General features: G+C 33.0%; 1 protein-coding gene across 3 annotated transcripts; it reads left to right on the top strand.

Moving 5' to 3' along the window:
• Positions 1 to 501: 501 nt before the first annotated feature.
• Positions 502 to 11,754, top strand: LOC131642608 (uncharacterized). Of its 3 annotated transcripts, XR_009295959.1 has the most exons (15): positions 502 to 1,067; positions 1,596 to 2,833; positions 2,971 to 3,140; positions 3,817 to 3,986; positions 4,100 to 4,168; positions 4,469 to 4,541; positions 5,060 to 5,216; positions 5,314 to 5,605; positions 5,714 to 5,828; positions 5,927 to 6,090; positions 6,334 to 6,408; positions 6,501 to 6,909; positions 7,231 to 7,293; positions 7,888 to 7,936; positions 8,048 to 11,226. XR_009295959.1 is itself a non-coding variant. In XM_058912842.1 (12 exons), exons 1-12 carry the CDS (start codon positions 693 to 695, stop codon positions 6,687 to 6,689), a joined length of 3,087 nt encoding a protein of 1,028 aa, XP_058768825.1. In that variant the 5' UTR covers positions 502 to 692; the 3' UTR covers positions 6,690 to 7,009. The 3 variants fall into 3 exon arrangements, 1 of the variants encoding a protein (XP_058768825.1); XR_009295958.1 differs by having other exon boundaries at positions 7,231 to 7,936; positions 8,048 to 11,754; XM_058912842.1 differs by lacking the exons at positions 7,231 to 7,293; positions 7,888 to 7,936; positions 8,048 to 11,226 and having other exon boundaries at positions 6,501 to 7,009.
• The last annotated feature ends 4,417 nt before the right edge of the window (positions 11,755 to 16,171 follow it).

Here is a 16,171-nt window from a genome sequence, read left to right as displayed (position 1 = left end):
GGTTAATCAAAGGATTTTTTTTTATTTAAACACATCTTCATAAAAATAAATGAATCTATTGTAGCAAATCATATATAAAATATATAAAGTAAATGAATAATGTATATTTACATAAAATATAAAAATTTAGGACACACTTCAGTATATATATCTAACTCCACGCTTAATTAGAAGAATTTTTTTTTGAAGCTTTAGTTTAAAATTATTTAAGATTTTATTTATAAAAGAATATAGTAATTTATAAGAAACATTTTTATTGCCTAATGATCTTTCTAATTCTTTAATGTTTATTTTTTAAAATATCTCATAGCTATAATTAAATTTTAATTTAATCTTTTTAATATTTTGTATTTTTTATATTGTTTATAGATTTCAAAATCAAATCAAGAGGCACCTAGTTTTAGTCTTTTTAGAAAAAGATTTTATTATTATTAGATTTTTTTTTTAAGTTTTACGAACAAAAAAATTGGCCCCAAATGCTCATCGATAGTTATATCAAAACACTCAAAGCATTGACACGCTTGTAAGGCACGTGGGATTGTAGTTAGATGTAGGTCAAGTTCTGAATCTAATCCAATCCATTACAGAACCTCCGTGCGTGCCACAAACGTTCGCTGTTCTTCCGTACTAGCTTCATATTCAATCACAAAAACCTACAACCCTAACCCTAACCCTAATTCTCCCCTCCAATCATGGCCACCGATGGCCACGACTCTCGACGCAAGCATCACCGATCATCCTCTCCGGACGACCACGACAAATCCTCAAAGCGTCATAAGCACCGTCACCATCATAGCCACCGTCATCGCCATGGAAGCAAAAAACGCGACGAGGAGATTCAACACGATGGCGAGATTGTTGCCGCGGTTCCTTCTCCAAGTCCCGTTTCTGATCCTGCTCTGCATAATCATCCCCCTGACGATGATGTTGAGGAGGGAGAGATTCTTGATGACGAGCCTTTGGGCGGTGAGGTTGGAATTGGAAAGAAGCAGATTGAATCTGATGTTGAATCTGGGGAAATTGAGGTGAAAGGAGATCGAGATCTTCGATCTGAGAAGAAAAATCCGGTATGATACGATCGAATCGGATTGTTTATTATATTATCTTGTTCAATTTAAATCCTGTGTATTGCTACACGTGACATCTGTTTGGTTGCTGATAAAGCCGAGACCATTGAAATAGATTTCAAAGAAGTTTGTTTTGTTTTGGTTGTGAAAAATTTATTTATCTCAGCAGTATTAAAGATTTTTCAGTGTGTATCTCTTTATCTCGGGGACCAAACAGAGCACTGTGATTTTTTGTTTTGGGAATGTATAATGAGTTTTTTTATTCGTGAGAGCTTGTTAGAGTACCCTGTCAGTGTTTCATAGATATCTAAGAACCTGGTTGCACTGCATGACATAAGTGAAAGAAGTCTCTCTAGGCGTTTCAGTGAAGACTGGTGGCTTACAGTTAATTTGTAAGAGCTGGTTATGTGTTTTATAAATTTATTTTTGCATATATGTAATGATTTAATGCATTGTTTACTTTATTTAGCATTACTTAGTATTGTAATATTCAACACTTGAGCTCAATTAGTTCTCTATGCTGGTCAGGGACTTATTGCTAAAAGTTTGAAAACTGAAAGTGAGGACTTCAACAGTGATAGATTTATTAGGCCTACTTCTGATGCAGACGATGGGAAATGGTGTCAGAGGCATGTTGAATCTCGAAGTCATGAAGATGATGATTCTCCAAACCACTCGAGAGATGAAACTCAAGTTGGGAGGGATGTTCGAGCTGGTACTGATTCTTTGGGCAATGGGTATTTAGATGTTAAGTCTTCTAAAGGGGATAAGTGGCAGAATGGGGAGTTTGGACATTTTAAAGGAAATGAGAAACTAAAAGGTGACTATGATGATGAAGCACTGGAGGCTATTAGAAAGAAAGAAAATTCCCACAAGAATGCCATTGAAAGTGGAGAAGAAAAACATAGAATGCCAGGTAATTCTCCTTTGCACGATGGATACAGAAGTCGATCAAGATCAATTGGCCATACAAGAGACAGGTCTCGTTCTCGCAGTGCTGTAGAAGAGTATGTCCGTCCCAGTAGCAGGCACTCTAGGGAACACGGTTCCCTTTATTACACTAGCAGACATAAGACTGAATATGATCTTGATGAGGAAAGAGTGAGTGCGTACAGAAGGGAGCATCGTCACAGCAGTAAGGATTTGGTAGAGGATGATAAACCGGAACACAGTACTAGGTATGACAGTCGGGATGGCCGGGATAGGGATAGGGCTACCCACAGGAGTAGGGACAGAGATATGGATAGAGATTTGCACAGAGAAAAGAAGCGAGAGGAAACATGCAGGAATAAGGAGGTTGATTGGGTGCGTAGAAGGGAGAAAGAACGTGGAAGGAGCCACGACAGACATAGAAGGGACATTGAAAAAGATAGGAGCAGGGAAAGGGATGAGGGCAGGGATAGGAGAAGAGAAATGGAAAGACATAGGAGCAAAGACACAGTTTATGAGAGGGATAGGAGAAGGGAATTGGAAAGAGATATGAGCAAGGACAGAACAATAGGTGGTGAGAGAGATAGAGACTGGAAGAGTGAATGGGATTATAGGACCCGGGAAAGGGATAACATTAAGGAGAGGGAGAGACGAGATGATAGATATCAACACAATGACAAAGATGTTCCTAATGGTAAGGATAAGCATATGCGTCGTGAGGATGGCAATGACAGTGGGGACAGATATAAGAAACATTCAAGACATGAAGAAAATGGACACCACACAGATAGAAAAAGGAACTATACCATGGAAGAGGATGGAAGGAAACCCAAAGGGTATATTTCTTTTTTACTATTTTTTTGTTTGTTTCTAGTATGGGTTTTTCTAGACATTTATCTTTTGTCCTCTTTTAACTCTTTGTGGAATGTCATGCTTATTTTGATTTGATTTTGATGTATATTGATTGCTGCAGTGAGGTTGAACAAGATGATGTAGACGAGGATACATTGCAACTACCTGAGCAAGAAGAGGAAGATCTGAACAGAATAAAAGAGGAGAGTAGAAGGAGAAGGGAAGCTATAATGGAAAAATACAAAAAGCAGAATCAGAAATTAGAACAAGCAGCTGGAAATGAAGGAAAAGGTATTGTCTTCTCCTTTTCTTATAGGTTTGAGTGAGGCAGATATAGTTACAGTACTATTGGTCATAATTTATATTTCATTAATTTTTGCATTTATCAATGTGTGGTAATTGTCTTTATCTATAACCTGCTTGTCACCTTTTTAGCTTTAAGATGATGACTCCATATTTCAGATCATCCATATTTTTTTCCTTATAAAAAAAACATGCTAAAGCATGTGTAATGTAACAAAGTTTACACAAAGGTGCGTGTGTGGCTTATAGCATTTTTTGACCCCATAGAGTCATGTTATGCCTTCTGCTCTTGTTAATGGAAGAGGTGTTGCTTTTGCTAAGGACTTTGACATGTTAGATTGGGCTAGTTGAATAACTTCTGTACTGCTATTGATAGTATGTTTTGGTCCATGCTAAAAGTAGAAATGTTCAGTGTGTTTATACATTTGAGTTTAATTACAGTTGAATTAGAAAGGTTTGACATTCTTTTGTTAACTCATGTAAATTATATTTTTAAAATTACACGATATGTTCTCATGACACTGAATTTTGAAAATACATAATAAATTTGAGCATTGGATGAAATTCCATATACATTTAGGTATTAACTAGTCTTCCATTTTCTGCCCTTATTGTCCTCATAGTATTTGAGACTTCCTCTAACGTTGTAATACACCATTATTAGGCAAGGATGTGGAGATTCATACTGACATTTTTAAAGCAGTTGATGGTAAGAGTGATGATGTTGATAATGTGGAACCATCATTTTCTGTTGGGAAATCTCCACCGGAAAATGTAAATATCGGCTCAGAGAAGGTACTTGGTGCTGGGGGCCTAGGCGAGGGTACTCCTAAGGTTTGTCTTAAATTCGTCTTATGTTTGAAAATGATATCCCAAAAAGTAGATGGAAGTTTCATACATATTTCTATTGGATTTGAAGCTCATTCACTCATTCATAACACTTGCAGAGTGAAAGGTCAGCTGACAAGTATTGTGATGATATATTTGGTGAGACGCCTACTGGAGTTCGGAAATCGGTAAGTGTTTTATTAGACTATTTAAAATTTGTAGCAACTCATGATATCATTTCTGATTATGGATGGATCACCTTTATGGAATGGTAATATATGAATTATGAAATCCTGTCCTCCATGGCCTTTTCCCCATTTTACTTTTCTCTTTCTCTCTGCCTTCTCTGTAAACATGCTTTGGTATATATCTTGTTCATTTTTTGGTATTCTTTTATGCTTGACTAGAGTTGTTAAACCAATTGTATATTCTTGTTGATTTGGTGCTATATTTTCTTGTTATAATTAAATTTTCTAAGTCCTTTTCAGGGAAAAGGAGATGGATTATTAATTGAGAGGGTTGGCCTGCATGACAACTGGGATGATGCAGAGGGCTATTACAGTAAGTAATTCATTTGACTATATCTAGCTGTCATGATCATTTTCTTTTGATTTTTGAGTTGTGGTGGCAGAGCCTGATTAGTTTTTTGTTCCATGTGATGTGTTGGACCGAAACTTAGTTTTCTAGGTAACTTCTACAATATTTGGTTGTGGTAGTTGAATTTTTTTCCATGTTCTTTCAAGTGTGATGGCATGGATTTTCCATCAAAATTTTTATGGTGTGATTTTGATGATTTTGGAAGGGATGGAATAGGTTGGAAACTTAACTGCAATTTAAATACCCTTAACAAGCATTTTAAGTTGTTATCTAAATGTTGTTGTTCAGCACTCAAGCACTTGAGTAGCTTTTTCTGAGGCATTTCCTGTGGATCTGTTCTTCCAAAATCAGCCAAAGTATGATGTGGAAAATCTTTGGGGAAATCTATTCCTGTTGAAATTGTTTGTTGGTTATTAGGTCTAATATCCTTGGCAAATCTTTTTTCCTGTTCGATTGGTTTATGTTCTAATATTTCAATGCAGGTTATCGTTTTGGTGAAATACTTGATGGCCGATACGAAGTTACTGCTGCACACGGGAAGGGTGTCTTTTCAACAGTTGTACGAGCTAAGAATCTGAAAACTGGTAATGGTGAGCCAGATGAAGTAGCAATAAAAATTATTCGTAATAATGACACCATGTGAGTGATTTTTTCAGTGTATCCTTAATTAATCTATTTTTCATTTTTGGGTAGTAGAGTCTCTTACTCATTGTTATATTTCTGATGTGTGGATTAGGTACAAGGCTGGTTTGGATGAGTTGGTCATTTTAAAGAAATTAGTAGGTGCAGATCCGGATGATAAGCGTCATTGTGTTCGTTTCCTTTCAAGCTTTAAGTATAGAAATCATCTATGTTTAGTTTTTGAATCTCTAAATATGAATCTGCGTGAAGTTTTAAAGAAGTTTGGTCGCAATATTGGCCTTAGGCTAACTGCTGTGAGGGCATATGCAAAACAGCTTTTTATTGCTCTGAAGCATCTCCGTAACTGTGGTGTTCTGCACTGTGATATAAAGCCTGACAATATGTTGGTATGCCTAAAATGCTGTTGTGTTTAAATTGATTCTTTTCATAGTTTTTTTTCTACCAAATAGACATATTCATTGTCTAACTTTTTATTTCAATTTCCTTTTTGCAAGGTGAATGAAGCCAAAAATGTTTTAAAGCTTTGTGACTTTGGGAATGCCATGTTTGCTGGTAAAAATGAAGTAACACCATATCTCGTGAGTCGCTTTTATCGTGCCCCTGAAATAAGTAAGTATTGTTCATTAGACTTTTTATTGCATTACTCCCAACTACGTTTCCTTAGTCACTTATGATTACCAGCTGGGGTTTTGAATGTTTCTTTGCAGTTCTTGGCTTGCAGTATGATCATCCATTGGATATTTGGTCTGTAGGCTGTTGTTTGTATGAATTGTATACAGGGAAGGTTCTTTTTCCAGGGCTCACAAACAACGACATGCTACGGCTTCACATGGAATTGAAGGGCCCTTTTCCGAAAAAGATGCTCCGTAAGGTAAACTTACTGTTTAATGTATTGTTTATCATTACAGTTTGAGTCTTATGACACTTTTTAAATGACACTCTCCACCAATTTAAAAAATACTACTTGATGCTAGTTTTTGGGCCTGTCATTTTCTGTCTGTTGCTATTTTAATTTCCAAACTAACCTTTTATATGATCTGTAAATTGAAATTTTGGTATCAACAAATTTTGTGATTGTATTTATACCAACTTGTTTTTTGTTCTCTCTTTGCAGGGAGCATTTACTGAACAACATTATGACCAGGACCTGAGTTTTCATGCCACAGAGGAGGATCCTGTAACAAAAAAGGTGAGCTAAACTTATGATTGTGTTTTGAAATATTATGCTGTTAATAAAAATGGTTTTTTAGTCTGAACAACGTTTGTAATGTTATTTCCTAGACCATAAAGAGGATGATTCTTAACATAAAGGCGAAAGATATTGGAACGATCATCACTGGCTCTCCTGGGGAGGATCCAAAAATGTTGGCCAATTTTAAAGATCTTCTAGATAAAATTTTTGTCTTGGATCCGGACAAGAGGTTGACAGTCTCACAAGCATTGAACCACCCATTCATCACTGGCAAGTGATCAATGTTGCAAAGCTTGACTCTCTGAAATGATATTCACTGATATTTGTACATATTTATCCAATTGATATTAAGGTTCTAATCATATGGCACTATTTATCTTCTCTGTACGACCCAAGGAGTATCATCACAGTTGTTAGCCTCTTGAAGTGAAAAAAGTGTGATGTCGCTAAAGGCGTACACTTAACTGGCCATTCTCGGTGGAATGTACTGTTTCTATTGTAAGACAACTTGCCAATGGCAGTTTTTCTTTTCTGCAGATGTATTTGTACTTGAAACACTACTCTTGCAATTAAATCCATGGAAATTTTACTTTGAGAAGTTTAGTTTTGTATTCCATTCGAGAAGATACTTATTTATTCTTTTATCTGGTCTTTTTTACATTTCTTCTTAATGCTAGTTTTCATAACCTTTTGTTGAATAATTCTTGCATTGATTCTGCTCAGATTCTCCTTAGTCGTCACTATTTCTGCAATGCATATTTCTTTTCCATTTCATGTAACTTCCTCGAATTCTGGAGTCTAATTGAATTTCTCATTCAGGAGACACCACGGGTTTGAGGCTTCCCTCCCATGCTTAGATGCATAAAAGGAACCCAGGAGAAGGTATCTTGGTTTGTTTATTGGGAGATTAAATTTGCCTTTTTAGAATGTATTATACTTTCCATGTAACTTGGTTTGTTTATTGGGTTTGTTATTGGGTTTGTTTACTGTGTGGATTGGAAATATATTAAGATGAGACTGAAGGCTCTTGCTTGAGTCATGAAAAAAATTTGACTTCATCAATTATTCGTATTTTAGGTAGGTGCATAAATTAGGATGAGTGGTTAGTCTTGAACCTGCATTTTCATCCAGATGCAGGTTCCAGCACTACACAAGTCCCTAATTGCCACTGTTTTGAAGAAAATTCAGTGTTAGGGAAAGAATTAACTAGAACTGTGTTTTCCATTCTTCTTCTTTCTTCTCCTTAGTAATGGCCTGAGTTGGGCATATAGATGTTCAATTTATATAGTTGTACTTGGGCATATAGATGTTCAATTTATATTGTTGTACTTGGGCATATAGATGTTCAATTTATATAGTTGTACTTGAGCATTTCATTTGGTCCGATGTCTTGATTTCTTATTATTTTCTTAAGTTTGCCTTTATGTATCCTAATGGATTACTGTTGCATTTTATCCATGGCGGGTCAATCTGGAGTCATTTCTCTTGGATGTTTGGCTATGTTCTTGAAGCGTTTCTTATCTCGGTGAGCAATTCAATTCAATTCTTTCTTTTTTGTTAGGCTTGTGGGAAGGTTAAAATTGATACTGCTTTTATTGGATGAAATTTTAATGGTTTTGATTGTCTATCTTTTTAGGTAATGACTAATGTATAATGCTCCTGCTGCTGCAACTTTTGTAAGTATATTGAAGTCCAATTCCTTCTCATCTTTATCAGTATTAATTGCCTTGATCGTCCATGACATCCAGTTTCTTACGATGATAATACATATCACTTATATTTTTACACGTTACATCAGTAGTTTTCTGCGGTGTTTTCAATGATGATGTTGGTGTTTGGAGCCAGATTTAATTTTATTCTCCTTATGTGATATGGTGTTTCTTCTCACATATATGCATGGTGATCTTGGTTTGTTCCTTATGTTTTGCATAATTTTATGCTCCCAAATTTATCAACTTGTTTGGTGGTTAGTCTTGTACTTTATTCTCGACAGTCAGTGATGACAATCTGAATTCCTTTATCTATTTATTTTAAATGATAGAAAGAACTCCTATTTTTAAAAAATTTGGTGCTACTGAGCTTCTTATGCTATAGTAGGGTCCTGTAAAGGGTGAGATCGATTGTTCTGTAGCATCTTTGCATACAAGAGGGTTTTCACAACGTACTGTTAAATATCTGAAATTATATATCATTGTCAAAGATGTGGCTTGTTTATTATACCTTGGAATCTATCTGATTTTTGTTGCATGATGTGTGACCACATAATAGTGTGATTTGAATTGAATTTTATCATGTCCAGAAGAAAGGAAAAAGAAATCCTGATTTCTATAGTAGGGTCTTGTTAAGGGTGAGATCGATTGTCGACATATTGTAGCATCTTTGCTAACAAGAGGGTTTTCACAACTTACTTTTAGATATCTGAAATTATATTATGTGTATGGGGAAAAGAACATGGATTAGAAGAGAGAATTTCTCCATAGAACCAATAAAAAAACCAATTGTCAAAGATGTGGCTTGTTTCTACCTTGGAATCTATCTGATTTTTGTTGCATGATATGTGTGACCACATAATAGTGTGATTTCTTCTGTCATTCGAGGACATGATGGTTTTCCATAATGAATTGAAACTTTTTTTGCAAATCATTTCAAGAAGAAAGGAAAAAGAAATTCTGATATCTATCCTCTGATTTTTGAATGATTTCAAGAAAAATGCTACAATACTAATTTTATATAGTGATCGGTTTCCTTTGATAATGGAATTGAAAAGAGGTAATGGTGAAGAATTAATTTATTTAAGTGCAATAACTTAAATATTGATGTAGTTTCACCATAAACTTTCAATGTCTTCCTCTTCGAATTGCTGGCCCTTTACATCATACCCACCCTACCTATCTTTTGGCGCCGTGACATAATTAACCATATATATCTCACTGTTAAGTTTTTGGTAACAGTCTTTGTCTTTCTGTTTTGATATATCCTTAGGTAATCACATGTTTAAGGCTTTCTAAATTTGAGATCTTATCAATGACCTTGAAGGTTTTTGTTGGATTGGATTATAGAATCAGATTGAGTGAAAGATTATGTTTGCATTTTCTAATTGCTTTAGGTTAGGTTTAGAAAAATCTACGTCTCACTTGTTAACTTGTGCAATAGAGTCTGGTTGCCTAGTTTAAAAACTATAGCTATTTTGAAAGCAACCAATAGATTCAATTTGGTTTCTAATCTTTTAGCGTGGAATGTGCGATGCACATACAAATATTCCTGAAGTATAGAAGAATTGAGTATTGCATTTTGAGGTGTGAATAAAAGAATATTTGTTATGATAACTTATGTTTCTCTGGTCAACAATTAAAAACATAATCTACTACAAAAAAATTCCCGGCTTCCCACATCTTTGGCATGATATTTTGTCATTCTATAACAGCGGTAAGTATTCTACATTTGCTTGTTTTTTTTAATATAATTAATAATTAGGTCCCTTTTGTTGTCTTTAAACGCGTACATCTTATGTGCTCTATCTAAAATGAGCTAGGAAGATTAATTTTAAAATGAATTTCATTTTTTTTTTTCCAGTTGTATTATTTAATAATTTAAGTGTATATTACTTCCAATATAAATAAAGGTAATTTAATAATATTATAATATTTTTTACCACTTTATTGTATTCTTTAATAATTGTTCAAAACTCTAAAAGACCTCCATTTCAATATTTTAGCGTAGAAATTTGTAGTGTTTACAAATCTTGCTTGGGTGGTTGACTTCCTACAATTTTGATTGATTTCATGATATTCGTTATGATGTCCTTAAATAAGTCAAGGCCACTAGACGATTAACAATAGTTGTGTCGTGCAACTCTCTTGGAATCTTCAACAACCATGCCGGAGTGAAATAAGCCCTCTATAGTCTATTGATATTGTGAATGCTATAGTTTTACACGGAAAATTATTTCCTACAATTTTTATTGATTTCATGATATTTGTTATGATGTCTTTAAATAAGTTAAGGCCATTAGACGATTAACAATAGTTGTGGTGTGCAACTCTCTTGGAATCTTCAACAACCATGCCGGAGTGAAATAAGCCCTCTATAGTCCATAGTCCATACCATGATATTGTGAATGCCGTAGTTTTACACGGAAAATTATTTCTCCCTTTCTACAATAATTGATATATTTCTAAGAAAAGTGATTTTAAAAAGGATGGCATTTAAAATCAAATATATGTATTATTTGAACAGTACCCTCTAATTAATATTTGACTCATCACTTTTAAGTTATTATTATCAATTATATATTTATATTTATGGTAGTGACTAATACAATAAATCAATAATACTTGGTAATTGCTGGTTGGGTTAGAGGGGTGCAAACTGTTGGTCCGGGTTCAACTATTGATTGTTGATATTTATTAATTAACAACTTTAAAGATAAAAAATTACAATAACACTTGGTAAAGATAAGTAAAACTATTTTTCTTTTTTATAATAAAGGAAAAAAAAGAATCAATGTTTTATTCAAATTTTCATATTAACTATTGGTACAAATATTTCATCATGATTATAAGATTTTTTTTTTATATTCTCTTCGTATTCCTGAGCACATCTCATCCAATTTTTGAATTCTAACAAATTTTGAATGCTTACATTTTACATTTAATTATTTTTACACACTTTTAGTTTGAACATTTTAATTTTGAATTCTTAATGTGATAGGGTTTTTATTGTTCTTTTGTTTTTTTATCACTGGTATTTTATTTTAGTACTTGTCAGATTAGACAATAATAAAATTGGACACTGAAAATAGATATTTTAGTTTTTATTTTGAGATTAAAATTAATTAATCAACATATTATATATAACAAAAAGCAAAAACAAACTAACATAAAGTAAAAAGCATAAAGTTTTATATTAGTATGTAAATAAAAATGAAAATATTTTCCAATGTTGAAAACTCTGAATATTTGTAGGAATTATTTCTATATGCAACTTTAATTTTAAACATTGAGGACCATTTTTCTTATTTGATACTATCAGTAGTTCTATATTTTAGTTTCAGTTCATTGTTACCAAATGGTCTCCTTAGTATCCTTCGAGGTTCAGAAAAACTAAAACAATAAAATAAGGGATTTTTCTTCCACCGATGGAGAAACACACCTTAAGAAAATCTAAAAATGTTTCAACGAATTTAGAAGTGTATTTTGGACGTATTCATTTCGCACCAAATCCACGCGTAAATGAATTCAACTCATTTTTTTTTTGTCTGAAATTAGTTTGGAGATACACTTATGTATTCTCCATTTACATATGATAATATTATTTCTAATAAAAATACTATACTACTGCAAATGTTGGATCCCTTTGTTTCTAAGTTGTCTTCGGTACTGCAGTGCTGCTTGTGTCTTAATAAGAATGACATCTATGAAGTCTCTCTTAGGTGAGTCTTCTGGAAAGACTTCTCTGTCTATATTTGCTTGCACAAGATCTACAATACGTTGAAAAATGAGGAAGAAGAAAAATTTGACGCATATTTGATTAAAAACATGTTTGAAAGTGAATTTCTGTAAATTATACGGAGATGTATTTATGTATTAATTTTTGACATAAATTTAGGATCTGATTTGAAAACGAATCAATTGTGTTTGAATGAGGTGTGTTCGAAGATGTATTTACATGTTATATGGCTAATTTTTGTTTTTTTACTAAGGTGTGAGAGTAAACTTTAGGGTGGAAAGAGCATTATTCTAAAATAGTAATGTAAAGCAAGTATTACTATATTATATGAACTTTTGTACGTTGGACTTAATACTTAAAATGTTAGGTTCACACTTGTTATTTGTTTTTCAATTTTCATTTCTAATTCAAGTTTTGTGTTGAATGAATTGGTTGTTGGGAAAAATAACAAACATAGAGAAAAAGTGGAACAAAATAACAACACAAAAGATTAATGGAGAAACTCTAAAATCGGAGAAAAAACACGACCGTTGTCAATAGACAATCAGAGAATAACACTATGTGTAAATTGTTACAATTCATAATATACCCTCAAATACCCCAGGCCTCCAGTACACCTATACCTTCCAAAACAAATATTTAACTACATCTCACAATACTCTAATACAAAGTATAAGAGAACAAAGAAAGTCAAATACAAGTTTAAAGTGCTTTTGACTGGTGCATCTTGTAAAGAAAAACTTAAATCCTATATATAGCTCTGGACTCCCTTTTCCTTCACAAAACTAAGCGATGTGGAACTTCTTCAACATATATATTTTCAACCAAATTCAACAATCTCCACCTTGATTGAAAATAATACCTTAACTTTCATTGTCTTCATCGACAATCATACTCTACAATAAAGAGTATAGTTTCTTGAAGCTACACCATTTAAGAATTTTTACACTGTCTTCACCGACAATCATAGTTTTAAAACTATCATACTCTCTCATGAAGAATATATTTCACTTAAAGATAAACCACTTCAAGAATTTCACATTGTCATCACCGACAATCATATACTTTATCATGAAGAATAAATTTCACTTGAAGATAAACCACTCCAAGAATTTCATATGTCAAAAATTAGGTTGACAACTTATGGTATAGCTTCCTTGTTGGCAAGAAGCTCTTCAACCACCGACACAATCTTGCACCTTGTGTAATCTTGATTGTAGCAACACATATTTGACTTGAACTTTCCACAAGTATAAAATAATTCTTCCACCAATTTTCTCTAATCTAAACCGCACAGCGGAACACGTGACTGCAGCTCAACAACTCTTTCATAACACCACTCTTCTTTTCTGATGTGAAAAATCAGACAAAGTCGCAACCACAGAGCATACTAAGAACTCATATCTCTGAATCAAACCAAAAGCTCTGATACCAGTTGCTGAGAAAATAACAAACATAGAGAAAAAGAGGAACAAAGTAACAACACAAAAAAGTAAATTGTTACATCACATAATATACTCTCAAACACCCTAGGCCCCCAGGACATCCACACCCTCCAAAACAAATATTTAACTATATCTCACAATACTCTAATACAAGAGCATAAAAGAACAAAGAAAGTCAAATACAAACTTAAAGTGCTTTTGACTGGTGCATCTTGTAAAGAAAAACTTGAATCTTACATATAACTTTGGACTTCCTATTCCTTCACAAAACTAAGCGATGTGCGATTTCTTCAACATATATTTTCAATCAAATCTAACATTGATTATTGATTATGTAAAATTGATTTTAATTGAGTTGAGATTAAAATATTTTATGTTTGAATACATTTATATAAAGTTTATGCAAAAATAAATTGAATAAAAAAATTTAATATAAAAATTACATTTAAACTCTTTGGACCTTATTATTTGCTTTGTTTTTTTAGGATAATGGTGGATTACTTGTTTGAAACTAGTCATTCGAAGAAAAGAAATCCCGTTTGTTAGGAATGGAGAAAAAGCAAGTTTTACTGACTCCAACTTTTTATGTATTAATAATGCAACTACATAATGCATTTTAATTTTATTTTATATGAGCTGTGAGGTTTTTGATGAAACATAAATTTGTCTAACCTGACAGGTACTCTAGGTCTAAGGCGTCTGATGTACTCTATTGACGAATGTGTTCATCGGTGGGTCAGCTTACATACAAATTCTGCTTTCAAGTTTAAAGGGTTAAACGTTTCTTGATGAAATGAAACGTTAATTTGTTGTTTTTCTTCTTCTTCCCTTTGAGTAATTTTTTAGTATCTTAAAGTTTAGTTGTACACTAGTACCTTATAATTGATACTTGATTCAATGAAACAACATCAATAAAATAAGTTACATGTGTGCGTGTGTGGTCTAGCGGTAAAACGTTTGAGTTTTGAGAGTGTCCTCTTTTCAAGATCATAGGTTCGCATTCTGCTAGATAAAAATTGCCTATTAAAAAAATAAAATAAAATAAGCTACATGAAACTAACTATTAATGTAAAATGGATGTGTTATTTTTAATTCACAAATAAATTTTATGACATTTAATTTTTATTAATTTATATTTAGATTTTATTGTATCAAGTTACATTTTGGATTTTTAGGATTTAAGTAATTTTTAGAATTCGAGTTAAATCTTGAGTTATAAGTTGAAAGGTTTACAATACATACCTTGTCTTCATTCCTTTAAAGCGAATGTTTGCATCTTATATACTAATGATTTAGAATAAATGATCCTCTTTACTTTGAGAAAATGTTTGCATAAAATGGCCTAGTATGTATGTTTGACACATGATCTTGTTTAGATAAAAACTAAATTAACTATTTGTTTTAAGTAAGACTCTGAGACAACTATTTATGGATATCTTATTTCACCTCTTAATTCTCTCCGTCACGTGACAAAATTTTAATTATGTCCTTTGTTTCCGTAAATGCACATCCGGAAGTATTTTTTTTTAAAATTTATTTCTTTCTGTAGATACATCTATGAAAGCGTTGAAAAACGTAGTAAATGATGATTTAATTCAAATTATTTCAGTTCAGCAATTCTTCCGTAGGTACATCTACGGAACATGTTCAAAACACGTTCCGTAGATGTACCTACGAGACATTCTGCTATATTTTAAAAACTTTCAAATAGTGTTAAAATATAGTACATCTGTTTACGGTGATTTCCGGTAAACAACCGCTAGTCTTCCAAACTATAATAAATATGATTTGGTTACTCGCAGGATCGACTAGATTGATCCTAGGACACATAGTCAAGAAGATTGTTATCAATGTTCATTCGAACCATATTCATGATTTGTCTTCTTCAATAAGCGTTGTTCGATTAAAGAACAAATAGTCTTGATAATCACTTTGTTATATATAAATGTAACTTCAACGAAAAGATAAGTAACATAACATATGAAATTAAAAGGACTATTAAAACGTAAAGAATCTTAAACTGCAGAAACGTTAAAGACTTTGAAAGTAAATAACATGAAAGTAATTCGAAAGTAATGACATTAAAGTAAAGATACAAAAATGTAAATGGCAAGAAGTAAACGAAATGCAGTAATTCTGGAAGATATTTAAAAACAAAAGATAATACACATGTATTAAAGTGGTGGTGTCATACGTACATTTTCTCAGCGAACTCTTTCTCTTAACGCTTGATACTTGAGTAAATATGTGAGTGATTTGTACAAAATGAACACACAGAATCCTAACATTAAGACTCCTATTTATACTAGTTTCGACCTTAACGGTCCTACACTAATCTGCTGCCACGTTTCTCATAAGAACTTCTAGCGACGCCATCTGTTACTTGGACAGTTACGAAACCGTCTTCGAATTTCAAATCTTCCCGCCTGAGTCCGTCTTCAACGCGTGGCAGTGTATTAAAACACTACGAAAACACGCTAAGTAGTAATACTTGAATATATTTATAAATTTTGTCTAAGTCCCCGAAGACACATACTTTTCACTAGCTTTCAGTATTCATTATCTTCACAGCGAACTTAGAAATCTTTATTCTCGAAGCATGACCATCAGTAGCCATTCTTTTATTTTTAAGGGATGGCTATCAGTAACCATCTTTCCTTCGATTTTCTACTTCTTCGAAGGACAAATACTACAAAACGAAATCTTCAGCTAACAAATTGCCCCCAATAAATGCCTATTTCGAGAGTCAACAGAAATAGGCGTTTCTTGTTATTATAAGATTTCGTTCTTTATTGATCTTTGAGAGTTCCAAGACTGCTGACTAACGTCATAATCATTGATGACCCTGTTTCCGAAACGTCTTGTCA

Source organism: Vicia villosa, linkage group LG1 (assembly GCF_029867415.1).
Source record: "Vicia villosa cultivar HV-30 ecotype Madison, WI linkage group LG1, Vvil1.0, whole genome shotgun sequence".
NCBI lineage: Eukaryota > Viridiplantae > Streptophyta > Magnoliopsida > Fabales > Fabaceae > Vicia > Vicia villosa.
Note: the sequence above shows the minus strand (reverse complement) of the source record. Positions and strands in the feature narration are given on the sequence as shown.